Below are 27,694 nucleotides of genomic sequence, written 5' to 3' on the forward strand. Positions count from 1 at the left end.
ACTCGACAAGCTTTGCTTTTTATGGGCCCCCTCCAACTCCATCACTTTGTGCTCTGAATGTTTTTTTTGCTTTGTTTTCCGTAATTTATATTTTGCCTTTGCTTGTAAATGTAGTATTATAGTATTACTTCATGTATTATCATTATTCCATTTGCTTGTAAACCATAGTTCTTTATTCACTGCTAATTGTTTTGTTTATTTGTTTGGATTTGGAAATAAAGTGAATTGAATTGAATTGAATTGAACTCAAACTAAATTTATGCGAAATAGTGAGTTGCCACTTATACCGCCCCCAAGCTTGTCAAAGAGATAGCTATTAAAGATAATTACTGTATAAAGTTTGTTGTGACATCCATGTATATAAGCTTGTTTCACTGCTCATTATAGGTAAATAAATAATATAAGCTTGCAAACATCCTCTATAATGTTTAGACTGTGTCTGCTACAGCTAAATTTCTGCGCCAAATTGTGGTTCAACTGACGTTTTGACCACAGCAGAGTCTTTCTGGGGAAGGCAATGACATTTACACAACAAATATGAACAGTAACAAAAGCTGCTGTTAAAAGCACGATAGAAATTATAAGCACATACAATTTGTTGTTTTCTTCTAGAACTAGGGACCATGTCACAGGTGTGACTGTATCCTGCTCATTTCTGCCGCAGAAAAGTGTTAAGCAGTATTTTCTGCTTAATAAGCAGCTCTACATGAATTTGGCTCACTAATTCAAATGCTATTTCAACATTCAAAGAAATAACTGATTTTGTTGTGAGTGTCACACTATACCCTGACCATATGTTAAATTTACTCCAAAAACCTTGTTTTACCCCCTAAAATAAATTATCAAATGGACACAACGACTCTTTTAAGTATAGAAAAGAGCAAATAAGTGGATTATTTTATGATTCTCATTTGATTTATTCCAATAACACTCATCATGCACACCACATACATTGCCACTGAATTCTTCAGTCATAGCCTTTATCTGGCAATAAGAGAAAGCTTGCATCTCACAAAAATAATGTGTAGGGCCTACTAGTTTGCCCCATAAAAACCAATGTACACTTGTTTTTAACGCCATATTTCTTTTAATTTTATCAAAAATAACCATTACAATTACCACTTCAGGCTTTGACCATCTTAGGATGAATCTCCGTTGTGCTGAAAACGACAACGTTTAGCTGAACAACCGTCGCAGAACCATCCGTCGTCGAAAACGAAAAGTCCCTAGTAATAGCATGACTACAGCAATACAATCCATGTACAATATTAAATTGCACTTCTCTTGAAGTTTGTGAACAATTAAAATCTAAAAAAAAAAAAAAAACACTATCATTTCACGCCTACTGAATAGGCTTTGCCCTAACTTTTTTGGGGGGTTGCTAGTCAGCAGAACCTGCAGCTGACTTCACAAAACGCTTGGATTAATACCACACGGTATCTCGAGTTAGGGCGAGTTACTCCTAAGGATGGGTTCAATTTGTCCTAACGTCTAAGGATCCAAAACTTAACTCGTCCTACCTACAGATTAATCCTAACTTAGGAAGAGTTTGGTGAAATCGACGGCAGGTACCTTATTTTTCTAATCTACCAGCTTATTCAACTATAGGTCATATTTCATATTAAATAAGCATTTGGCCAGAGGACCAGTGTCAACTGTGAATGCTGCTGAAATAATGAACACTCAATCATAAATCCTAACACATCACATTTTCTAAGCAAGTACCTCAGAAATCCAGTTAGTGTTTTGAAAAGGTAGCAAAGATAACCCGAGAAAGGTCCTGCCTTATCTTTGGTACCATCCCCAGGAAAAAAACATGCCCGCTATGTGGCGCTTAATGCTGAAACCAGACACTCTCTGACAAAACTGACTTTCATGTGCTCATCATATAACGAAAGTATTTCTGAACAGATATAATGTTAATTCATTTTATTATTGATTACCAAACGTGTACCTTCTCTTTAAAAACCCTGTGGATATTATTGACTGGTCAGAAAGTATAGGAGGGTGGTTTAAAGTTTCCAAGAATTAATCAAATCTTACTTGGGCCGTATCGGAGTTGACGGCTACAACTACGGCTTCAACTGTTGCTAAGGGGTGTTGCTATGGACATCCCATACTTCATCGCATGATGATGCATTGATCCAGCCATAGCCGTTGCTGTAGCCGCTAATTTGGACATGGCTTTAGTCTACATTCTAATAAAACAATTGTGTAGTAAAAATTCAGAGAATAAACAACTACTCTAATGCTTACTCTGACCCTGACAACAAATACAAAATGAAAACGATGGTTTTTAAGTCAAAATGAAAACAAAATAATTTCAGATGAACAAATTTGTGCTAGAAAAAAAGAAATTCTGTGAGGTCATAAAAATACCTTTTCACACCTACTGCATGCTTATAGTTAATCTAAAAACAGGTTTTTATGTACATGATCAGAGTATGGATACTAAACGCCTGATAAAAAATAACATCTGTGAAATATATTTTGCAGGAAAATACTGAATGTTGAAGCGCCTTAAGCATCACTGAGTGACGGATATATGAAAAATATAATACAAAGCAACTATTCATAAACCAATTAGTATCCATGGGGACAGAACTGAAACCCAAGATAATCAGAATACCACTTTAGGAAGAAGGAAATTTCAGTTTTGGAACGGTGATAATCTTTATATTAATATTGTGATAATTTAATAACAACCGCTTGTTTATTGTTTCAATAGTTAATGGATAATGCTTCTGGGAGGCCCTCCCCCCTTAACTTGTACACACTGTTCACAGCTGACACCATTGCATGATGAGCAATGCAAACAAGTCGCAACATGGTACACTGTGCGACTTGTTTGCATTGTATTGAAGCTCAGATGTCCTTGGTTTTCAGATTGATAAATTACCAGTTGACGCCATCTCATAATGGCTTAGTTGTACACTGTGCCTACTGCAGCTCAGAATTGCTTTGTTTGAGATTGATAAATTACCGATTGACGCCAGTCCATGATTGCTGATGTTAGTAGCAAGTCGCTTAGTGGTAAACTTTGCCTACTGCAGCTCGGATGTCCTAGCTCTTGAGATTGATAAACTACCAGTTGACGCCGCAGCTGATGATGACGGGTGTGAGTAGCAAGTCGCTTTGGTAACTGTACGTACTGCAGCTCAGATTTCCTTGGTTTTCAGATCGTTAAATTACCAGTTGACGCCAGCTCATAATGGCTGATGTTACAGCCAATTCGATTAGTGGTACACTGTGCCTAGTGACGTTCAGATATCCTTGGTTTTGAGATCGTTAAATTACCAGTTGACACTAGCTCATAATGGCTGATATTGGTAGGACGTCGCTTAGTGGAACACTGTGCGTACTGCAGCTCGGATGTCCTCTGCCTTGAGTCGGTTCAAGATGAGGTGATAGATGTCCTTGGAGAACGGAAGGACCACACCCTTTTGCACGATCTCACCTGAATGGACACAAAGATGAAACATGAGAGTTGAAATTTAAAGAGGTGCGACAATATCTTTACAAAAAAACACCCAGTGTTTATAAACAAGCAAAAGAGACCTTCAGAATTCACGAAGATCAACTAGCAGAGATGATTAAGATCAAATAGTAGAATTTACTTGAGTTAAATTAAAGGAACAGTGCAGAATTGGTAAGAAGAAAAAAAATCGTCTAAGATCACAGATTTACGTAAAACTTGCACAGTCTAATGATGATGATATTAGAAAACATCCCTTGAAATATCTTTGTCTTAAATGTCACATTTTATGAGAAATGAATAAAACTACACGTAATTTCCCTTTTGGAGTTTATCGCTCATCAGCAAGCGTTTTCTAATTTTTTTAAAATCAATGTCATGCAAAATGTGTAATCGGTTTTCCACTATTTTTTTTGTAGGGGGGCCCAGGTGGAAGACCCATCTCAAACTTGACAGATTTGTCATTTTATGTATATGGTTGATTACATAAAGTGCCTATTATCCACTGCCAGCAACTGTTTAGTTAGCAAAAACCAATTTTGTTTTCTTCTGTTATGATCCTTTAAGAAAACTCACCGTCCATAATCATCTTGGCCGCGATGGCTGCTGGGTATCCGACCATCTTGGCCATGGCTGAGTGTCCGTAAGCGTCACCATACACCGTCATACTAATCTCCTCAGTGCTGGTGATCTTGTCCGGCCACTCCACGCCGATACGATGCTTCATGATCACAAGATCACGCTCTCCATTCTCTGAAACAACATCAATATTTTCAGTTGCATATCGTCGCCCCAGCCCAAAAACTTAGTATATCCTAAAGTAGTACTTCTGTTATATGCTTGTTTGAAATTACAAAGGTTTTGCACGGAGCATTTTCGTGGGAGATATTTTAACTTTTTTCAAATTAAATTATGGTCTTATAAACAAAAAAACCTGCAGTTTTGTGGACTCTCACACTAAATTAGAGCCCGCAGGGTCACATGAACATAAATACCAAAGCAAATAATAATGATATTGAAGTCTTATATAGCGCACGTATCTACCAAACAAGGTACTCAAGGCGCTGAGTATATACAAACTATCAGAAAGATAGGTTGTTGCAATGATGAATTCTGAGACCCAATCAGTTAGTAATAATAATAATAATAATAATAATTAAAATTTATATTGCGCCCCTTACATACAAAATGATCAGAGGCGCAGAACACTTGTTAAAAAGCACCTAAGGGTTTACAAGGTGCTACAGCGCATATAACAGGCACAGCCAGGACCACCGGGGCGAAACCCTTCTCTTTTCGATAAGTGCACTGGGTTCTTTTACATGCATTACACAACACATGGGAACAACGGCTTAAAGCCCCATCCGAAGGACAAAGCAATGGTTAAGTGTCTTGCATAAGGACACAAGTGTCACGGCTGGGGATTCCAACCCACACTCTGCTGTTCAGAAACACCAGAGTTTGAACTCGGTGATCTTAACGGCTCGGCCATGACACTTCTGCAATTAACAGACATCATAAGGAATACAAAACAGACTAAATGGAGATGGGTTAGACACACTGCCAGAACCACAGACAACAGATGGACAACAAGACTTTAAAATGAAGAATCTATGTGAGGGGAGTTACATGTACATGTAATATAAAAAATGAGCTTCATAACAATTTGGATTCACGCTTACAAATCCAAACTTAGCATGAGGTTTGATGCTTACCGTAACTCTGTGTATGACTAAGATATGCTGAGAGAGTTTCAAATATGGAGCCTTGCTTGTTGACTATTGTTTCAGACAGCAAACCTAGCCTGTTGGACAAGATGAAGAAAAAAAATCTATTAACAGCAACAGCAACAGCAACAGCAACAGCAACAGCAACAGCAACAGCAACATAATAATAATAATAATAATAATAATAATAATAATAATAATAATAATAATAATAATAATAATCTAAGCATTTATATAGCGTTCTCACACAAAAAAAGGTACCACAACGCTTTACAACAGATTAACAAGCAATTAAATATTTACAATACATGTACAAAGCAATGAGAAATAAATAAATAGCCCGAGAAGCGAAATAAGTACGGAAAAGGTGTGTTTTTAATGATATATTGAAATAGCATGACGTATTTGAGAAGGAAGAGTGTTCCAAAGGCTTGGTGCTGCTGCATAAAAACCTTTGGATGATGAAATGGGAGACTTTGGACTGCTAGGTGGCACCAGACTTACCAAGTAAATTTCCGTTATTTATGTAGTTCTGAGGAGCGATTCCGAGAACAATGGATTTACCTAGTAAGTCTGCTGCCACCTAGTGACATCAAGTATCCCATTGAGCCTCAATAACCAACTGAAAAGTAAAATGCCTGTTTTACAATGAACAATTTTTTTGAGTTTCTTACTTTAAGATGGCATCAAGTCTTTCCTCATCCTGGCCAATTTTATCAAACACAATCCTCTCAAGTCTGCTGGATGTCGTCTGTGTGTCGTGTCCGAGAAGTTTACACATCAGCTCATGCTAAAAAGCAAGATAACATCAATAATGCTCAGGCAGGAAACTTGATTTGTATTGATTTGTGTTGATATGGTAAACAAGCCTTCTCGGTTTTTGCCCCCAAACTTTGGTACGATCTTCCCATCTTCATTTGTGATTAACTCACCCATGTGATGTCCGGTGTTCCTTCTGCTAGTGCTGGATGAGGTTCTGTATCCATCAGACCTAGCATGGGGAATGTGGTGACAGTCTTGCAGAATCCCTGAGTCACAAAACAACAAGATAAAAGTTAAATCTTAAAGGAAATCCAAGTAAACACTGGAATCATTTACAGGCCCTCATCAGGGTGAAGTGACACCACACATGATAATGATAATGATAACTTGTTTCTTATTTGTTCCTTTTTTCTTCTTATGTCATGTCTGTAAGCCATCAGACATACAAGGCCTGGAGGCCACTTCAAGGTGTGGGCTATAATCAACTTTTTTTCTAGGGGCGTTACCACCTACTCTTGGAGCTGAAACAGAGTTACCCCTTTACAGTCCATATAGATGTAGGCTTGGGTGTCATTAATCCGAAGCCTGGCTGGTAGAGCAGAAAGCATTACCTACTACCTTCCCAACTTCATGAAGCAACTATGGTTAAGTGTCTTGCTTAAGGACACAAGTGTCACGACCGGAACTCGAACACACACTCTGCTGATCAAACACCACAGCTCGAATCCGGTGCTTTTAACGGCTCGACAATTACACGTCACAAACCGTGCATTTATAGGGTGCACTTATCCATTACAAATGCTCAAGGTGCCTACAATCAGTCCTTACAATGAAAACAAATCACTTTAGTGACTTTTTAAAGTCATCCAATGGTTTTTTAGTTGTCTCTTAACTGCTGGTACACGTATGCTAGAGCATGACCTCAACGATGATGGTAAAGAAATCCAGAGACGAGGGGCTGCTGAAGCAAGGGCCCTCTCTCCCCCCATGATTAACTAGTTCTTAACTCTACCAGCTTCATATTAGGGTAACATAGAAAGCCGACTCTTCCAGGAACAAAATGTTAGAGATGAAATGATAAATATTCTGATGCTTAACCGGAAAAAGACTTGTACATGAAGGTCAGCAATAGAATCTTATATAGACTGCTCCAATTCCGCAAGTGCTGCACGCTGTCGGTGGCTGCGCTGCCATTGCTGGGTCGAGACAGTGCAATTTTTTGTAAATAGAGTTACGGACAAATGATCATCTTTTATTTGCAAGTTTGCAATTTTTTATGCAAATTAAGTGTCTTCCTCAATGATTTTCACACTTTCCCTCACAAAACAGCATGACCCCATTATGTAGCATATAGTTATTAAATAATTGAAACTAAATAGAAAGTAAACACAGAAATTCTTTTAAAAACTTTGCTGATGGTACACATTTTAGAGGTCCTACCGTGCAGTTTCTGCGTCTATCACACTTAACTCACTTATTGTCTGCACAGTTTGCAGGATTCAACTTCCAATTAGTAGTAATCATGTGTAAATCGTTGAGAACGACACCCAAGTCACACAAAAATTTTTTTAAAAGATGGTGATTTTTCCTTGCCGCGATCCCAGCAATGACAAAGCATCCCATGGCAGGTTGAAGTGCGTTGCGGGCATGGATCCGTAACCAGAACTTCCTCACAAACCTTGTATCTAAGAGTTCCTCTCTGGACCGTGTGTGCCGTTGGGATTCCGTAAGCAAAGACATACTGGGTCGAGTCTCGATTGAAGTAACCCTCTAGGTTGAACCCTGGTAAGAAGTTGATCTCCTGGACGTTGGAGTGGTCCATGAGCATGCCTGGTGGGATATAGATCTCTTCACCATGTTTCAGGTACTTGGCGTCACGTGTGACTGCACCAAGGGATGCTACAGCGCTCCAGCTAGTGACAGGATTACAAAAACCAAAATTAATAGGATTACAATAGATAGATCAATTGATAATACTCGCATTGTCTGACCATTCAATATCACCTACTGATTGATAGATGCACACTGCCAGCCTGCGATAACATATGATTTCATGTGATGAATGCATACACATTACACAGTCACCCCTCCTACTGTCTGACCATTCAATATCATCCACTGTACGGTGGTGTTGGGTGATAGATGAACTATACTAGCCTGCAATATGATATCATGTGGTAAATGCATCTACATAGTACACAGTCAACCCTCCTACTGTCTGACCATTCAATATCATCCACTGTACGGTGGTGTTGGGTGATAGATGAACTATACTAGCCTGCAATATGATATCATGTGGTAAATGCATCTACATAGTACACAGTCAACCCTCCTACTGTCTGACCATTCAATATCATCCACTGTACGGTGGTGTTGGGTGATAGATGAACTATACTAGCCTGCAATATGATATCATGTGGTAAATGCATCTACATAGTACACAGTCAACCCTCCTACTGTCTGACCATTCAACATCATCCACTATACGGTGGTGTTGAGTGATAGATGCACTATACCAGCCTGCAATATGATATCATGGGGTGATTGCATCTACACAGTACACAGTCAACCCTCCTACTGTCTGACCATTCAATATCATCCACTGTGCGATGGTGTTGAGTGATAGATGAACTATGCTAGCCTGCAATATGATATCATGTGTTCCATGTAAATGCATCTACATAGTACACAGTCAACCCTCCTACTGTCTGACCATTCAATATCATCCACTGTACGATGGTGTTGAGTGATAGATGAACTATGCTAGCCTGCAATATGATACCATGTGGTAAATGCATCTACATAGTACACAGTCAACCCTCCTACTGTCTGACCATTCAATATCATCCACTGTACGATGGTGTTGAGTGATAGATGAACTATGCTAGCCTGCAATATGATACCATGTGGTAAATGCATCTACACAGTACACAGTCAACCCTCCTACTGTCTGACCATTTAATATCATCCACTGTACGGTGGTGTTGAGTGATAGATGAACTATGCTAGCCTGCAATATGACACCATGTGGTAAATGCATCTACATGTCATAGTCACCCCTCCTACTTTCCTACTATCTGACCATTCACTGTGGGTTTTAAATGATCGATGCACTATGCCAGTCTGCAATATGATATCCTGGGATGAATGCATTGTCAGAACACAGTGCACAGATAGTTCTGTTGAACTTGTGGAGTTGAATGGTTTTGAACTGTTAGTACACACTCACAGGTTAATGCTAGACGTTAAATATACGGCAAAACGTACAGAGAAAAAACAGTTGTGGGATTATTGTTAAAATTCCTGACTTTGTTTCCTTCAAATGTTAAAGACACTGGACACTATTGGCAATTGTCAAAGACCAAAAGACCAGTCTTCTCACTTGGTGTATCGTAACACATGCATAAAAATAACAAACCTGTGAAAATCTGAGCTTAATTGGTCGTCAGAGTTGCGAGATAATAATGAAAGAAAAAAACACCATTGTCACACAAAGTTGTGTGCTTTCAGATGTTTGATTTGGAGACCTCAAATTCTAAATCTGAGGTCTTGAAATCAAGTTCGTGGAAAATTACTTCTTTCTTGAAAACTACTCTACTTCAGAGGGAGCCTTTTCTCACAATATTTTATACTATTAACAGCTCCCCAGTTACCAATTAAGGTTTTAAGCTAATAATTATTTTGAGTAATTACCAATAGTGTCCACTGCCTTTAACGCAATGTATGTGGGAACAACCAGGTCCCTAGATGATCCAATACGCACAAGACAACAACCCTATAACTACTTTTGGTACTCGAACCACATTCACAGTGAATAGATGTATTACAGCAACGACACCATGAGTGGCTGGCTTGGCATGTGGCATCTTTCCTCGCTTTCCACTTCTAGGACCCAGGTTCAAATCCCGCTGGGGGCAATATGTGGATTGGGTTTTTCAGTCCCTGGCTTATGGTGTGGGTTTTCCCTGGAGTACGTCTAGAGGGGGTTTCCTCCCACATCTAAGACTGAAACAAATGGGTTCTTGGCTAATACAGCGATTAAGTTGGCTTTTCTTAGAATCCTCGGCCTCACAACCAGAAGTATGAAAGGAAAAAAATCCCAGTGACGCTATCTTCAGGACTTACTTGAATTTGTAACGGAGGGGGTTCTCGGAGTGTTCAGGAGCTGGAAGGCCTCCACACCAGGAATCAAAGAATCGAATCTTCAAAGTATAATAAAATAACAAGATTTAAATGAATATTCATTTTGGTTACAACGATGTGTGTAAGCACTGTATACTTGGTACTTTCCTGAATTCTGTGGGGGAAAAAAAATCACAGGCACATTACTTCGGTGGGATTCTAACCCATGACCTTTTCAAATCTAGAGCATTGCTTACCAACCCAAAATTGCCCGGTAGCCAAATTTAACATCTATTAAAGATTTATAAGGCTCTACCTGGCAAGTAGATACACATTACCGCAAACCAAATATACAAGATTTGAGTTATGAAGCTTTGAAAATTTTCCGCCCCCAGAAATGGGCCTTAATAGTTAGCACTCTGTATCTGTGTACAGAGGAAGAGTCCTATATAGGGCTAGGGGTAAACAGTGAATAGGGAGACAAACAAAATGAAATGTGTCCCCAGTTGGATCCCCGATTGAGAATCTCACCTTTCCGCCTTCCTCCTTGATCCTGTGGAATGCTTCCATTGCAAGCATGTGATCGATGCCAGGATCCAATCCACACTCATTCATAATGGTGACTCCAGCATTCAGGGCACTGTCAGATAAACATAACACTCAAGATAAGTCTGTGGGTATGTTCAGACAGCGTACTAACTTAGACCCGAACCGGTTTAACTTTTACGAGCAGCGGGGGGTGGTCGTAAAAATAAAAACCCATTGCGTTCAGACAGCACAGAGTTAAACCCAATCGGGTTTATCTTCGGTTTTAAGAGGTCAAAGTAGACGCGACCCCATTGCTCTAACATCCGGTTTTATTCATCAGATTCACGTACCGAGTGCACTGGACGATCATCAGAACATGTTATATATTGGATAAAAATGGCTCAATCGAACGCGAAAAACAGTTCTACCATTGGGAGGATCTAGCACTTATAACAAACATGAACACGGCTCTAAAACAAATAATTAATACAAACAAAATATTGATACAAACAGCCGAGAAAACTCACCAAAATATTATCCATATTCCTTGAATCAGAACACGCCTATTTTTTGTGTTTTATACTATCGGTTCTGATTTAATAAAAGTTTGTACCTCAATCGATTGGAAGTTGCAATCTCTCAAAGCTGGTGCCGCGCTTTTTATTCCGATTCGTTCACACAGCTACACACGTGCAAGTTACGTAAATACATGTACATGTACTTTTTAAGTTTTTTGCCCAACCTTCCAAACAACGTGGTATTGCTGGCCAAGGGGAATTTCCCCTACACACAGCCTCGCACCCACGGCAGTTCATTCTCCTAATTTGAAAGTACAGCACGCTAGTAACGGTGACGGCAATAGAAAAGCACATCCACGGGATCGGTGATGGATAACTATGGGATATCAGAGATTGATCACTATGGGATGGAAGCGCTGTGCTGTGAGAAGCAATACATAATATCCATGCTTCTTCGCTGCGCTCGTAGAGTATACGCATGAAACCAGTTTCAATTTATTGTAGGACACTCAACAAAAAACGCTTGGAAAATATAATTTTGTTTCAGATTTTAAGCAATATTGGACCGTTGAAATAAACTGCACACATCGATCGAGAGAGTTTCGCCAACTCGATAAGCGGCACCAGAGACGACAGTATACATGTACATATACAAAAAAATACGTCCCGGGCGTGTGCATTGAACCACACAATGGGTCGTCCGTTGTGAGTTAAAACCGGATGTCATTCTGTCCACACGCAGTGTTAAAAGATAACCACGAACTGGTTTAGACTTAGACCGCCTCGCTGGATGGTTTAAGTTTTGGGGTTTAAACCCGATCCGGTCTAACTTTGTTTGCGTTCACACACACAAAAGTTGAACCCGAACTGGTCTAAGTGGTCTTAGACCAACTTTAGTACGGCGTGTGAACGACCTCAATGGTAGACTGGGCCCCCTAGTATTCAGGGCACTGTCAGATAAACATAACACTCAAGATAAGTCAACGGTAGACTGGGCCCCCTAGCATTCAGGGCACTGTCAGATAAACATAATACTCAAGATAAGTCAATGGTAGACTGGGCCCCCTAGCATTCAGGGCACTTGGTATGCTCAGACGTGGGGTTAAATTAGTCCTTAATCCGAGCACCGCGGGTGTCCAAAAGATAAACATGACTTAGTCCAAAATTGAGTTTATTCTGGTCAAGCGGACTAAAACTAGCCCACGATGTTGATTATTGGGTCATGCATCGGCGAACCTTACCATTGCTGGTTCCTGTTTGTTACATTGTCCACATGCGTTTTCCACAGGGTTTCGATCCGCTATCGTCTCTACAAACCTCAAAATCACTTCATATCCTTGCTACCCAGCACAAACGCAATTCTATTGTGCCCGCTGAAGTTTCCGTTCCGCACTGCCCTCGATGAACGAAACATTTACACGTTGTTGTTGAAAGCTTCAAATTATTTTCGAGTGTGAACTTTTGTAAATATATCACAACTTAGTCATTGAGAAGTCGTAGCCTACACACATTCTCATGTTACGTTAAAAATTGTTTTTCATTAGTCTGGTACTCGTATAACTGTTACGTAAAGTTGTTGAGGGCAGGAACCAGATACAACCTAGTTTTCGAACCCAAACTTTGGTCTTAATTGTCGATCCCGTGTGTGTAGCTTAGCTGTGATTAGATGCCACTTTCTTCAAAGCAAAACCCGTTCGTTATCATAAAGTAGCGTTGCGCACAGAATAAGTGAATTTAAAAACTAAATAGTGCTACTAAAAATGAGAACTTGTTTTCGTGCGACGTCCATTTCAAACATTTTCGGCAAAGGGAATACCGGGCCCCAACACTTAATGGTAACATAAAGGGAAGGCAGCGGAGAGACGCAAGATATTATAGATATTATAGTATAGCTCCATGGATTCATGCAGACACCACCCAATACTCGCTGCCGATCCATCCATACATGTGGAATGACCTCACCTTTGTTGCCGCGGTCATTTGGGCTAAAATAGACCGGAAGTAGCAGGTCAGTTGCGTTCCAACAATGGTTTACTGGGCCTCGCAGCGGGGGGTTGGTCGTAAAATCTGGGCTAAGTTAGGCTAGTCCACCAATTTTTTTGGTTTAGTTTAGCCCAGCTCAGTGGGTCAAATTAACCCTCGTGGACCAGAATATTGCGTTCACACGCAGGGTTAGTTTAGCACTTTTGGATTAAGGACTAGTTTAACCCCACGTCTGAACGTACCCACTGTCAGATAAACATAACACTCAAGATAAGTCAATGGTGACTGGGCCCCCTAGCATTCAGGGCACTGTTAGATAAACATAATACTCAAGATAAGTCAATGGTAGACTGAGCCCCCTGTCTATATTCGCAAGGGTAAAGACATGCACTTGCTTTTCCGAACCAGTGATGTCATTGGATAACTGTGCAGTGACGTCATTTCTCATACCCGTGTTTTAATTGGTCGAATGAGATGTGGGTGCAGCTGACAAACATCAGTTCGGGCCAATAAAACCCAGATAAGGAAAGCTTACTTTCGGTCGTTTGCATGCAGTGTTTATTTGTATTACATGTATGACTTTGTTGTAATGTTGGCATGCAGGGTTGGAAATGAAATGAAATGAATGGTGAAATAAATGTAGGTGAAAGGTGATTATGGACCAGGATTGACCTAGGCTACAGGCCACTCTCTGGTGTTATTCACGAGGCCTCAAAGTGTGACGTCAGATGTTCAGGCTAATTCAATGACTGAATTTTGAAGGCTATTCTGAATAAGACCTTAACATGGGCTCAATTTCAAAGAGCTGATTTTAAAAGCAGAAAATATTGTTCAAAAGACTTCTGCTTTGCAACAATAAGCAGGATACCAGTCACAAGTTCTACATATGAAATAGTAATGTAGCTGGTAACCTTTTTTTGGTAAGCATAATTTTGTTGTGCTTAGCTAGTTTTTGTTCTTAAACAGCTGTATGGATTTGGGCCCTGGTGCCGATTTAACAAAGAGCTAAGATTGATCTTAACTGCAAATCAACCAAAGTTGCCAAGTGTGATGTCAAAATACAAATCTCTACAGTTATACTGAACATTTGTCTAAGGATGGACTTTATTGCTTTGTGAAATCGACTCCTGGTCAATACTTGCATGCAAAGTCTAGAACCCAGACTCACCCTTGCTGTAGTGCTCTTATTTCAGGGCAAGCGTAGCTGGCAGTTACCATGTTCTTTTTGTTTTCCACACACAGTTTTGCAACTCTGGGATGGAAGGAAAAGGGCAGCATACTAACAGAGAAGGAAGACAAAAAAGTATTTAGTAAATTTAATTCAATCAAATTCTGAGGAATCCTGCAAATATAAATAAACAATCTGCATTCTCGATGTGATTTTTTAAACGTACCTTTAATTTAGACTCAATGTTATCCCTGTTCAACCCAACATGATTTGTTTGTTTTAGAAGGCAGTAATTAAAGACACTGGACACTATTGGTGGTTGTCAAAGACCAAGTCTTCTCACTTGATGCATCTCAACATATGCTTACAGGGAAGGTACACGTTTGGTAATTACTCAAAACAAATTTTAACTTAAAAACTGACTTGGTAACGAGCATTGGAGAGCTGTTGATAGTATAGAAAATTGCGGGAAACGACTCCCTCTGAAGAAATGTAGTTTTTGAGAAACAGGTAATTTCTCACTAAAATAATAAAAGACTTCTAGCTAGAAGTCTTTTATTCCTATCTGAAAGCACACAAAATTGTCCGACAAGGGTGTTTTTTCTTTCATAATTTTCTCGCAACTTCGATGACCGATTGGGCCCAAATGTTCACAGGCTTGTTATTTTATACCTATGATGGATTACACCAAAAGATAACACTGATCTTTGACAATTACCAAATGTGTACAGTGCCTTTAAAATAACAAACCTGTGGAAATTTCAACTTAATTGGTCGTTGAAGTTGCGAGAGAGTAGTGAATGAAAAGTCACCCTTGTCACACGAGTCTTGTGCTTTCAGATGCTTGAATTTGAGACCTCAGTTGAGGTCTCCAATTCAGTTAAAATATTTTAGTGAGAAATTACTTCTTTCTAAAAACCTATGTTACTTCAGAGGGAGCCGTTTCTCACAATGTTTTATACTTACTTCCAACAGCTCTCCATTGCTTGATACCAAGTATTTTTTTATGCCAAAAATTGTTTGAGTTTTATAACCAATTGTGTCCAGTGCCTTTAAAAGAGAACCCATTACAAAAACAGTGAAGTTGAAATGAAGTTGAAATATTCACAATACTTCTACATGAACTGATTCTTGACATCTTTTACGGATTGAGGCTGTTCATGCAACGAGTATCTAGAGGCTTAAGAAATACAAAGGACAAATTCTTAAATTTGTCAAATTACCTAGAAATACTAGTAAAGTAGCCAATAAAAAAAAAACAAGTCATAAAAAAATCCCAATGATGGTGGCAACGAATATGTCTGATAATTCAGTTCATTTCAATGCCGTCATTCAAAACAATAATGCACTTTTAAGTCAAAATTACTAAGGTATGGTATACTAAGCACACAATAATTCAATGAGCAGCAAACTAATGACAACATTTAGGTACAAGGTTAAGCGAGATGATTTTGTTCCCTAACCCAACCTATATTATTATTATTCATGGTTTATTAAAACACTGCAATACGGCGGCTAAAAGCCAAAAACAGTCATTAATAAGACAAACATTTACTACAATTATGGGTAAAACCAAGGTACAGTAACATGGACGTATTGTAGGACAAATGAAGCAGATCAAACAAGGGTGAGACAAGGCTAACCAACTACACTGAAATTTATGAAAACGAGTCAAGGAACTGAACTCCTCAATTAAAATAAAAGACAGATAGAGAGGGTGATGATGTAAAGGGTGTATGTACTTTTTGTAGGACAAAAAACACAATGTCCACAGATTTACACTAAACTTACACAGTTTGAAGATGATGATAGTAGAAAGCTTCCCTGAAAATATTACGTGCTGAGGTGCTGTAGTTTTTGGGTAATGAGTAAAACAACGTCATGAAAATAATATTCGTCTCATGAGACGAAAATCATTTTTAGCATTTATAACGTTTTTTTCATTACATTGTTTTACTCATTTCTCAAAAACTACAGCACCTCAGTAAATAATATTTGAAGGGAAGCTTTCCACTATCATTTTCTTCAAACCCTGTAAGTTTAATGTAAATCTATGGACATTTTGAAAAAGTACCCAAATCCTTTAAGTGAACCAGTTCAATTATGGCAGTATAATATGCCTCGACGACACTTTATTTTTAAAAGACAGCGACTCTCTGTTAAATAGAATGAACAATGATCCTTACCTGATAACCATATCATGTTCTTGGATGGCCTTGCTCATTTTATCTTCATGTTTGGCGACATTGAGGTACATAGGGCTGGTGTTGTTGTATTTAGTTGCCAAGGCGTCTGCCTCTGGCTTCTCAGCAGAAGCTTCACGAGAGGTAACAAATCAGTATATGTTAATTAAGATTTTTACGACTTTGTAAAGAAGGTGAAATAAATGTGTATGCTTGCCAAAGGGAAAATCTGCTGATCAGTTACTATCAGGTGCAGGTACATGTATGAACCATGGGGAACAATTTCTACTGAGGGGCGTCAGGGCAACGACTATTAAGCATCACGGTATTAAGGACTATTTTGCATTAAGGCAAAGGGCATCAAGGCAATGAAAAGGGGGATCAAGGCAATGCCAAGGGGCATTAAGGCAATGAAAAGGGGCATCAAGGCAATGAAAAGGGGCATCAAGGCAATGAAAAGGGGCATCAAGGCAATGGCAAGGGGAATCAAGGCAATGAAAAGGGGCATCAAGGCAACGACAAAGGGGCACCGAGACAATGGGCATCAAAGCAACGACAATGGGAATTTGGGCAATGTCAAGGGGAATCGGGGCAATGTCAAGGGGAATTAGGGCAATAGCAAGGGGAATTAGGGCAATGACAAGAGGAATTAGGGCAATGGCAAGAGGAATTAGGGCAATGGCAAGGGGCATCAAGGCAATACAGCCTGCCGCAGTAAAATATCAGTCCAGATACTTTCAAAAGGGATTGTTCAAAGTTTTCAACATTTTGAAGGTCAAAGTTAAAGATCTCAATGTTTTTGTCTTCATCTGTCAGGTTTGGTTATATATTTCAAAGTTGTTAAGCTTGAAACTCAAACTTGATCCAAAAGACTCGGGACTTGGATGCGTCGCCTAACTGATGACTCAAATACATGGTCACATACCAACAGTTATTGCAATGTCGTCACTCCTTGCTAAGTACTCTACAATGGGTTCAGCCATATAACCCGATCCAAACATCAAGACTTTCTGTTTACCGCCACCGAAAGAGGCCCCTGGGAACGCTCTGTAGGAAAAAAAGAAAAAAAAAACAGGAATTACAAATAACGACAAAGTAAATCAATGGAAGGTAGCATTCATCATAAAAAAACCTATTAATGCAAGTTAAATGTGCATGGAGAATGGCGTACATTATGTGAAACTCTAGAAGTGTACTAGCAATTGTTAAAACTTAAAAACATTTTAAAATATTTTTCCATGACATACTGTCAAGTCAAAAAAGAAGCATTGAATTCACATCCCAAAATCACACTTACTTTTTTCGAGGTGCAACATAAGTTAATCTCAAAATTTAAAGAACTCAATACCTGTCTTAAAGTTTCTGTTTGTTCTATGAGTACTGGTAGATACATGTACATGCAATATATATATAAGATGTATAACATTTTTATACTATGCAATTATATACTATAATTATCATCTCCATTATTCATATATTCTTTTAAGTTGATACAAAATGTTTACAGAGTGGGATGGGGTGGATGAGTTTTTCAGATGTGGGATGAGGCTTAATAAAAGACCACAACTCCTGAAGTACAGAATCTTCTTGAACATTCTACATGAAAGGTCTTCATAAAAGCTCAGCAAAAGTTGAACTGACATGACTCCAATTTGACCTTGTCTTCCGGTTGAAACTGGAAGTGAAAGTGAAAATAATCCAGGCATTTTGTTTGAGCCCTCAAGCCAAAGCGGTAGGGAATTTGAAAATGGTTTCAGTGTATGAAAAGTTTTCAAAATGCAGCCACATAGAAACCAACATCGATGACATCATCCACTACTGTGATGACAGGTCAAAATAATAAAATTATTTTGCCATCTCAAAAATTGAATGCCAGAGTTTTGAAAACCTCAATGTAGGTAAATTTTAAGACAACTAGAAAGTTTCATGTTAAAGGCACGCTTTGCCTTGGATCGTTCGAGTTGGTCTTTGAAAAGCATTCAAGCGGTTTGATATGAGATGCATACATGGGTAGAAAGATGCTGTAAAAGTAGCATACAATGATCTTCACAAATATGGCTTACTTTGTCGCAATCAGCCATTTATGGGAGTCAAATTTTTCGACCGTGTTAATTTGTGACATACTGTTAATTTGTGTGATACTTGTGTAGATCATTCTAGTTTTAAAACATCTTTTCAACCATATGAATGTTATAACGTGTACCTTTAATCACAGAACCAGGGGAAAGTTAAGACAATAAGAAACTTAATAATAAGAGGTAAATTACAAGCTTGAAAATAATTTCTCTGGCATGTAAAGATTGTTTTTAGGCTAAATGTAACACATGACGAAATTTGTTTGTCGGTTGCCAATACTTGAAAAGATTCTGTCCTGTCATTTGGAGTAACTTGGACGTCCCTGTATTCTTAAGCTAAAATATTACAATACGATAATTTACTACATCGTAATGTCCATGTAGTGAATACACTTTTAGTGTGATTTCATATTCACTACCTATTGGAGATCGAGAAAAGTACAAAAAAGGGAACAAAAACAGGGAACACAAAGGGTCTCAATAGGGGAATTCTAATGACTTAGGTGATACACAAGGAAATTTGTGTACACCATCCATGGGAGGTTCTTCACTACCCGGCGGACAAAAGAAAGAACAAAAGATGAGGTGACCGCAGATTCCCAGTGGTTTATAACTTATCAAGCCGTACCTAAGCTTGGTTGGGTACAACCAACACTTGTTAGTCTTAACTTCAGCTGTTTCAGGCTAAGCCTAGCCTTTTGTCAAGGCCTTCGCAGCTTGGACAACTTCATATAGCCACTATCCCAAGCGACTGGAAGGGAAGACCACTTGCATGATTGAAAAGGCAAAGCCACAAGGCATTTTATATTTATTACTTGTATGAATATATCAAAATGCGGACTTTCCCTCGTTTTCCCAGAAAGTGTGCATATTCTGTTAATGTAGGCTGACCCGCTGACCCCTGTTGCTTCTAATTGGTTTGGTCTATTGCTACTGATTTGGTAGCAAACATCGAGATTATTAAGAAACAACATAACAAACCACACTCCAGTTGTAAAAGGCCCTCGTGGCTGACGCCACTTGGTGCGTGGTCTTCTTTTCCAGGCGCTTGGGATATCGGCTCTATCTAAACCACAAAGGTCTTGACAAACAGCTACGCTTAACGGCAGTGGACACTATTGGTAATTACTCAAAATAATTATCAGTATAAAACCTCACTTGGTAACAAGTAATGGGGAGAGGTTGATAGTATAAAACATTGTGAATAATGGCTCCCTCGGAAGTGACGTAGTTTTCGAGAAAGAAGTACAGTTATTTTCCACAAATTTGATTTCGAGACATCAAGTTAAGAATTTGAGGTCTCAAAATCAAGCATGTGAAAGCACACAACTTCGTGTGACAAGGGTGTTTTTTCTTTCATTATTTTCTCGCAACTTTGAAGACCAATTTAGCTCAAATTTTCACAGGTTTATTATTTTATGCATATGTTGAGATACACCAAGTGAGAAGACTGGTCTTTGACAATTACCAATAGTGTCCAGTGTCTTTAACCTTAATAACAGTCAAACTGTGCATGAGCTGTGTGATTCAACTAATCTCTATTAAAACTGGATTGCACGTGAACTGAGTCCTGAAACTCAGCAAGCATTATTGAACTTCAAACATAAGCGGAGATACTAAATAAAAGTGTGTCATGATGATGCAGGTAAGCCTGTAGCCCATACAAGTAGTAGCGCATTTAACCTATAACTTATTATGAGCATTTAGCAAAGCAGGGATTAGAAGCACATGCCAGGGTTGTAATTACAAGACATAAACACACAGAAAAGAATGCGTGATCGAACAGAAACCTTACTAGTATTCAACCTGGGATGTGTTACATTGACAATTTGAGGTCACAACCGGTCAACCCGATCTCAAAAACGTTGCTGACTCGTTGCTACATTACCGCGATAACACCTAGACAAAGTCGACCAAGCGTTTGTTTCTTAATGGTTGCCGTCGATGCTGCGTATCAATTACCACCACAGAGATCTCACTACAATGCTACCACAGTGCTTGTATGATACTGGCGTTCACACTACAACTTTGCCCCCCTTATTGTTGGCCACGACCCGGCTACTCTTATTTCTTAGCACAAATCTTAGCGTGGGGAGAGAATGTAGCTACCCGACCGAGACGATCCCACCACGACAACAACCACGCTCATAGAGATCCTCCCACATTTGGCGCACAATTGGCAAACTCTCTCGGTCAAGTTCCATAGTAGCAGAAGCTGCATGTCTGGGGTATAAAAGGTCCTTTTTAAACCGCGTCTTCAACTTCGACTTTGGATCTTTCATATATTTTTTTTTTAATGTACACTTTCGGTATGGTCCTTCAGCAGGAAGCCTTGAACAGATGGCTGCTAAGCTGTGCTTTCTAAAAGAGCCATAGACGTTTGGTTCAGCTCTTGACTTGATGTGTGACCTTCATCTTTAAAAAGGAACGAGGAAATGTCAGATTGAAAGTGGAATATGAGAGCATGATTCATCTGGCATAATGTATTGTGTAATGCGATTCATTGTTTTCGAAACAATCCCAATCCCCCGCCCCTTCGATGATTATCAGGAAGAATTAAACCGTCACAATTGTGTTTTTTGGACATGGCCCAATGTTGTGGCTTGGTACCACAAGCAAAGAATCAGCCGTCGATTTCACAAAGAGTTACGACTCGTCTTATCTCGCGAGTAAGGACGAGTAACTCGTCCTAACTTAGGATTAATCTTAAGGTCTGCATGCTACAGTGCAGGGTTGGGACTCATCCTAAGTCCTAAGATTAGTCTCAAGTTAGGGAGAGTTTTGTGAAATCAACAGCTGGTCTCACAGAAGCAGGTTTTTTTGCTTAATTTCAAGTGCATTTTGCAGATTAAGAGGGACTTTCTGATTGTGCGCATGCATAAACTCAAAATTCCTAACATTCTGTGCCTACACAGCTAGAGCAGAAATTTGGTGGTAACAGGCCCTGCTAATGAGGGTTACTACATGTAAATAAAAAAAATAAAAAAAAGTATCTGAATACTCGTACAGACCACCCCCCCCCCCCCTTCCCATAGCAGCTGCATGACAAGTTCACAATGTAATTAAAAAGGGCTTGGTGTACAAATCTCTTTGATGGAAAAAAATTAAGAATTGACTAACCCCCCCCCCCCCCCACCCCCTGAAATTAGAATGGCAGAGCTACTTGACTCACATAGTACAAACAAACTTCACTAAATAAAGAGCTTGCTGCACCAGAAGTGTGGTAAAAGAAATTAAATTAACCACTCATACAGACACAATCAAGAAACATGAAACACAGACCAGGGTTGGCACTGAAGCTCACACTACGGGGAGCGCTGGGATGCAAGACAAAGTACAAAGGCAACTTTGTTAGTATACAAGCAATTGAACGGCACAGCGAGGGACACATCTGCAAACTCTGTCACAATTGGCAAAAAAAGTGTCAAGAAATCAGATTTGCGAACATATCTTGAAGAATGGGTTGCTGGTGTAGCAGGAGAACCCTTGTCCCCCAGGAGATTCTGGCCCACCATACATCGTATAGCGCCCTCTGTTGACTCATCCTCCTTCAGCGCAAGTTAATTTCCCATATGGTGGACAGAATCTCCGGCGGACAGATTTTCCTTGGACACTGGTCTGGGTCTCCGAACTTATTCTTCACCCAGAACCAGGAAGGTAGACTTTGTGCCTCACAAGAAATACAGAACTACAGGTTCAGACAGTTTTGACATTTCTTTCTCTCTTTTTTTGACCGCTCTAAACCTTTCCAGGAATATTTGAAGTTTCCAGCAGAAATGGCATGCCTGGTTGAAAGAGCTAATATCTTTTCTAGATCAACCCATCTGGCATAATAGCTGACCCTTGTAAAATACAGACAAAAGAATCTGGAACAAAGACTTACACACAACAGCACCTTGTAAACCATTTCTTGATGCTATTGGTCTCAGACTTCTCAAACGTACATGATCTCCACACTACTATAGATGTAGTCTTGGTTCCAATACCATTGGTGTTGCGCGGTCACACACAACCAACGTTCCGATTATGCACGGCAAAAACTGTACACTCTTGTAATGAACGAACGCTAGCGGGTGCTCTGTTTCTCTGATTTAGATTGAGCACAGGACATGGTGAGATCCGGAAATCAGAGAAACAGAGCGCCCGCTAGCGTTCGTTCATTACAAGCGTGTACAGTTTTTGCTGTCGGAACGTTGGTTGTGTGTGACCACGTAACACCAATGGTCTTGGAACCAAGACTACTATAGATGTTGAAGCGCCTTGAGCATCAATGAGCGATTGGATATGAGCGCTACAAGCCACTATAATTATATGGTATAGGCTTTGCAGAAGCATGAACAAACATTTTCAACTGGGAGTGGAGGAGGAGACAAATGGGAGCAAAGACATAAATGGGGGGAAGGGCATTTTACTGTGCCGAATCATTCATTTATGGGATTTTTTAAAATCTTATTTTGGAGGACTCCATGTGATGCCAGATACCAAAATCAGACACTCAACTGAACAGGGTTGTTATTGTTGCCCAACAGCTACATAGGGCTGGTCACACTGCAGCGACAACGAAAACGAAATTGACGCAAAGGGAACGCATTCTACACACTGTTTATGAGGAGTGTCTGATTTCGATGTGGGACTCGACTTCCCAAAATGTTATGTGTGTGTAAAACATGAGGATTGGAATGAATATACTCTTACGGTAACCTGATAACTACGTACTAAGCTGCGGTATGAGGAGTGAACATTGACATAGAGTTTAATTGTTACCCGAGGGTTAGTAACTTACTGATGTCGATAGAACGAGGCTTGCTTCTCTCTAATATATAAGGAGATAAATGAATATACATTTACTATTCCTATACTAGAATCAGTAACTACTCTAACGACTACTTGTAAATTGAATCTTGCAGTAGTTTTGACAATGTGAGGGCTTGTTGGAAACAAGTTTATGTGTTGTGAACAAGCAAAACAATGTATACGTTGTAGTACATTTTTGGCAATTTATACAGGCAAACAGCATGAGGACAATCAAAATAAGAAAAAAATGCAATTGCGATTCTGAAAGCACCCTCACAACGTCAAAAATACAGTCATTGCTGCTTTTCAAAGACACTATTTGTTTGTTTGAAAGGGTGGATATACCGGTAGGTTAATTTTACCCTTACACCGTTGTGTATTAATTCCTCAATGCAAAACTAACATTTACAAAACTGTTTTGGAAACCTGCTGCTAAATCATAGAATTTGAACTGCCTCTACCCATCAAAACCTGATGCACTTCTAACTTCCAAGTTAGTTTTAATTTTCCATACATTTTAAGAGTGATTACCAAATGAAAACCTTCCCTTTAACAACAATTTCCATAATTTTTCAGAGGAAACAAAAAATAGATAGCAGACTAAAGTAGGAAGAATTTTAATCCTGCTGTTAAAAATAACAATAAATCATGCGGGTATTCTAACTACATGTACCAGCGAGAATACTAAATCAGATTTGATTGGTAAAAGACTGCAGTGATCTTTTCAATGATTCAACAAAACTGATTGCACTGGGAGGGCCTTTAAAACCAAGATAACCACAGTGATCTTTTCAATGATTCAACAAAACTGATTGCACTGGGAGGGCCTTTAAAACCAAGATAACCACCATGTACAAACATTCTGATGACCTAGTTTTAATTCAGCGTGCTTCGACCAAATGTCAAGAATCCCCAGAAGTTTTGAAAAAACCTGGGTAGATCCCTGGTCTGTCAACAGCATCACCAAGATACATGTTGGAGGGGAGGGGGGAGGCTCTGACCTGCACCTCACCCAAAGGGCAGCAGTCCAAATGATGGAGTTTTGTTCAGATTCTGTAGCAGGATTTAAATTGTTTGGAGGACTTTAATCCGGAGCGCTCTAATCCGGAGCGGGCGCTCTAATCCGGAGGTTGGGGGTTCAAGTCCAGCTCCAGTGAATTCTTCGTTGTTCGACCCAATTAAAAAATTTACTCATTCTGTTTCTTTATATAATTGGTTTGCGGCAACACCATGTGTGTGTCTACTTGCCAGGTAGAGTTTGTTCTTTAGAGAACTGTCCTGCTATATATTCAATGACTGCGAAGTAGATTTTTCCGGATCTTTTGGGAGACTGTCCTGCTTTTTAACTACTACATGTACCCTGGCAGAAGGTAACAAATCGGCTGGGACTACCATCTTTTAGCTTACAGGATCGTTATTAACTGTACTACTTCAGAGTGAGTTCTTAATGGGTCTGTTTTTCTTAGGGTTTATTACAGGATCTAAATCTGTCAGACATTTGTTTGATTTCTAGGCGTGTCTTTCACTTGTCATTGGTTAACACAATAAGAGGCTGAGCTTAATGGATCTATCTATTGCTTTGAATAAAAAAACCAAACAGTAAACATGAATATAAGAATACTGTGGAATACTTACGGCATAGTGGCTTCACGTAGGTCTGTTAAGTACTGGAAATTTTCCGTCAGTTTACCATTGGATGTAATTACAGCCTATTCAAGGAAAAGCAGATAGCATATTAATAATAACATGCAGTTCTTCCATACAGGCATGACATTTGGCCCTTGGGGAAAAAAAACAGGAACATTTGATCAAGTACAGGTGGAGCTGACCTACATAATCACAAGTAGTAGGCTTTAAACACTTTTAAGGCTAATAAAGCGATGGACACCTTTGGTAATTGTCAAAGACCAGTCTTCTCACTTAGTGTATCTCAACAAATGCATAAAATAACAAACCTGTGAAAACTTGAACTCGATTGGTCGTCGGAGTTGCGAGATGATAACAATAATAATAATAATAATAAGACTTGTAATGCGCACATATCCACCCTGCTGGGTGTTCAAGGGGCAGTAAAACCAAAAACAAAACCAAAAACAAAACACAACACAAAGAAAAACAGAAACAACAAAATTAGTCATTGAAAACCTGTGACATAAGATAAGTTTTGAGAAGAGACTTGAATTTTGCGGTACAAACACAAGACCAAAGATTAAGTGGTAGAGAGTTCCAGATGCGTGGCGCGGCTGAAGAAAAAGACCTGTCACCCCATGAGTGTCGAGACTTGGGTTCAATGAGGAGAAGCATGGAACTTGATCGAAGATTCCTTGATGGAGTGTAAACTTGAAGCAGTTCAGAAATATAGTGGGGAGTCTTGCCATTAAGAGCTTTGTGGACAATGAGCATCAGCTTGAAGATGATTCGTTGAGAGATAGGGAGCCAGTGTAGTTGTTTCAGAATGGGGGTGATAGCACAGGATTTTCTAGACAGTGTCACAATGCGGGCAGCAGTATTTTGTAGCCGTTGAAGTCGGGAAATCTGGTTGTTAGGAAGACTGTAGAGAAGAGCATTGCCGTTGTCAAGACGAGAAGTAACAAATGCGTGATAATGGAAGAAAAAACACCCTTGTCACTTCAGAGGGAGCAATTTCTCACAATGTTTTATACTATCAACCTCTCCCCTTTACTCGTTACCAAGTAAGGTTTTATGCTGATAATCTAAATAATAATAATCTATTGAACTTATTATAGCGCTCTCTCCAGGACCAGCCGGTTCGAGAATAATAATAATAATAATATCAAAGTCTTATATAGCGCACGTATCTACCAAACAAAGTACTCAAGGCGCTGAGTATATACAAACTTTCAGAAAGATAGGTTATTGCAGTGATGAATTCTGAGACCCAATTATTTAGCACCTTGTAAGGGTTTACAAGTAGGTGCATTAAGCAGCCACAACCAGGAACACCGGGGCGAACCCCTTCTCTTTTCGATAAGTGCACTGGGTTCTTTTACATGTGTTACACAACACATGGAACCAACGGCTTTACGTCCCATCCGAAGGACGAAGCAATGGTTAAGTGTCTTGCTCAAGGACACAGTGTCTCGGCTGGGGATTCGAACCCACACTCTGCTGATCAGAAACACAAGAATTTGAATTCGGTGCTCTTAACCGCTCGGCCACGACACTTCCACAAGCATGTTCATTAATAAATTGGTCACGTGTTGATTATATTGTCACAAGTTTTTTCTTTTGAAAAAAACCCTCTGAAATCCTCCACTTCACTTAAAACATTCCATCCGAAAAACAAGTGAAAAAAAAAAAAAAAATGCTCATGTTTTAAGCCATTTTAAAATCTTTTGACTCTACAAAATTAAAAAGAATTTGGGTACAAAGTACTTACATCTTTAATAACTCGTGAAAGGTTTTCTTCTTCAAAGGGCCTTGTAGCATCAGATTTCAGCTGTAGATAAAATAGAAAATGTTCCAAAATATTTAATGCTACATGTAATTCAGTTTATGACAAACCACCTGAGCCTTGCACTGCGTTTTTTCTCAAAAACCACTGCATACATTTTGACACGCCAAGATGATGTGTGTGTGCTCCTGATCAAACCCCCATGAAGCCTGACATTCTGCTGGATGGGAGTTTACTCAACGTCGTCCAAACGTTCAAGTACATCAAAAGAGCCCAACTACTATGAGCTGACCCTCATTCAGCTCATAGTAGACGGGCTCTTTTGTTATTGACTAACGCTGGCATTGCGGTCGGGGCACCATACCCACGAAAAACAGCAAGCTGCCACATCAATGGATGATGTCATCGTCAGCCAATCACCGTGCAGGAAAACTATCCTGTTTAATGGTTGATTTTTTTGTAAAGTGGGTTTTGGACTACCAGTGGAAATCGCTGTATCCTGACTGGACTAGCTACAATTCGGTTTCGCGTTTATAATTTACGGGAAGAATATGAAATAATCTATCCATATATACTAATTGGGGACTGTTGCCGACATTCATAACGGGAAATTTGCCGTGTTTTTGTGACTTGTTTTCTTTCTTTTTGAAGCCATTTTTTACGTACAATTTTCTCTTTTCAAAATTTGAGTCGCATACACAGCGACAGATATGCTCTTCGTTTCAATTTACTGGTACATTGTGTTGGTTGAGACTTTTCAGAAAAGGCCGAAAATGACCGAATTCCAGAAGCCCTTTGGACTAATTGTATATTCGAACCGAAGGTCACGCATGAAAAAAAACACACAAAATGCTGCAGATAAAACCTGGCAATTATGCTTATTAACGCATGGGCTGCTGATAGACTGTATACAAATCTAACTCCAAATGGCTTGCAGTAATCAC

The 27,694-nt window shown here is 39.4% G+C and overlaps 1 protein-coding gene across 4 annotated transcripts in view; it reads right to left on the reverse strand.

Moving 5' to 3' along the window:
• Window positions 1-893: 893 nt before the first annotated feature.
• Window positions 894-27,694, reverse strand: part of LOC117305920 (alpha-aminoadipic semialdehyde synthase, mitochondrial-like) — a 52,443-nt gene continuing 25,642 nt past the window's right edge. For 3 of the 4 annotated variants that reach the window (XM_033790808.1, XM_033790805.1, XM_033790807.1), the window contains exons 10-23: window positions 26,736-26,795; window positions 24,971-25,044; window positions 23,325-23,354; window positions 17,392-17,513; window positions 16,470-16,599; window positions 14,284-14,394; window positions 10,618-10,726; window positions 10,090-10,166; window positions 7,643-7,877; window positions 6,135-6,230; window positions 5,877-5,992; window positions 5,191-5,279; window positions 4,052-4,228; window positions 894-3,457 (exon numbers count right to left, since the gene is read on the reverse strand). In XM_033790808.1, coding sequence (XP_033646699.1) covers window positions 3,342-3,457; window positions 4,052-4,228; window positions 5,191-5,279; window positions 5,877-5,992; window positions 6,135-6,230; window positions 7,643-7,877; window positions 10,090-10,166; window positions 10,618-10,726; window positions 14,284-14,394; window positions 16,470-16,599; window positions 17,392-17,513; window positions 23,325-23,354; window positions 24,971-25,044; window positions 26,736-26,795 — 1,542 coding nt within the window. In that variant the 3' untranslated portion in view covers window positions 894-3,341. The remainder of the gene's footprint in view (window positions 3,458-4,051; window positions 4,229-5,190; window positions 5,280-5,876; window positions 5,993-6,134; window positions 6,231-7,642; window positions 7,878-10,089; window positions 10,167-10,617; window positions 10,727-14,283; window positions 14,395-16,469; window positions 16,600-17,391; window positions 17,514-23,324; window positions 23,355-24,970; window positions 25,045-26,735; window positions 26,796-27,694) is intronic. The other variant, XM_033790809.1, reaches the window with a different exon arrangement.

This window comes from Asterias rubens, chromosome 2 (genome assembly GCF_902459465.1).
Source record: "Asterias rubens chromosome 2, eAstRub1.3, whole genome shotgun sequence".
Taxonomy (NCBI): domain Eukaryota; kingdom Metazoa; phylum Echinodermata; class Asteroidea; order Forcipulatida; family Asteriidae; genus Asterias; species Asterias rubens.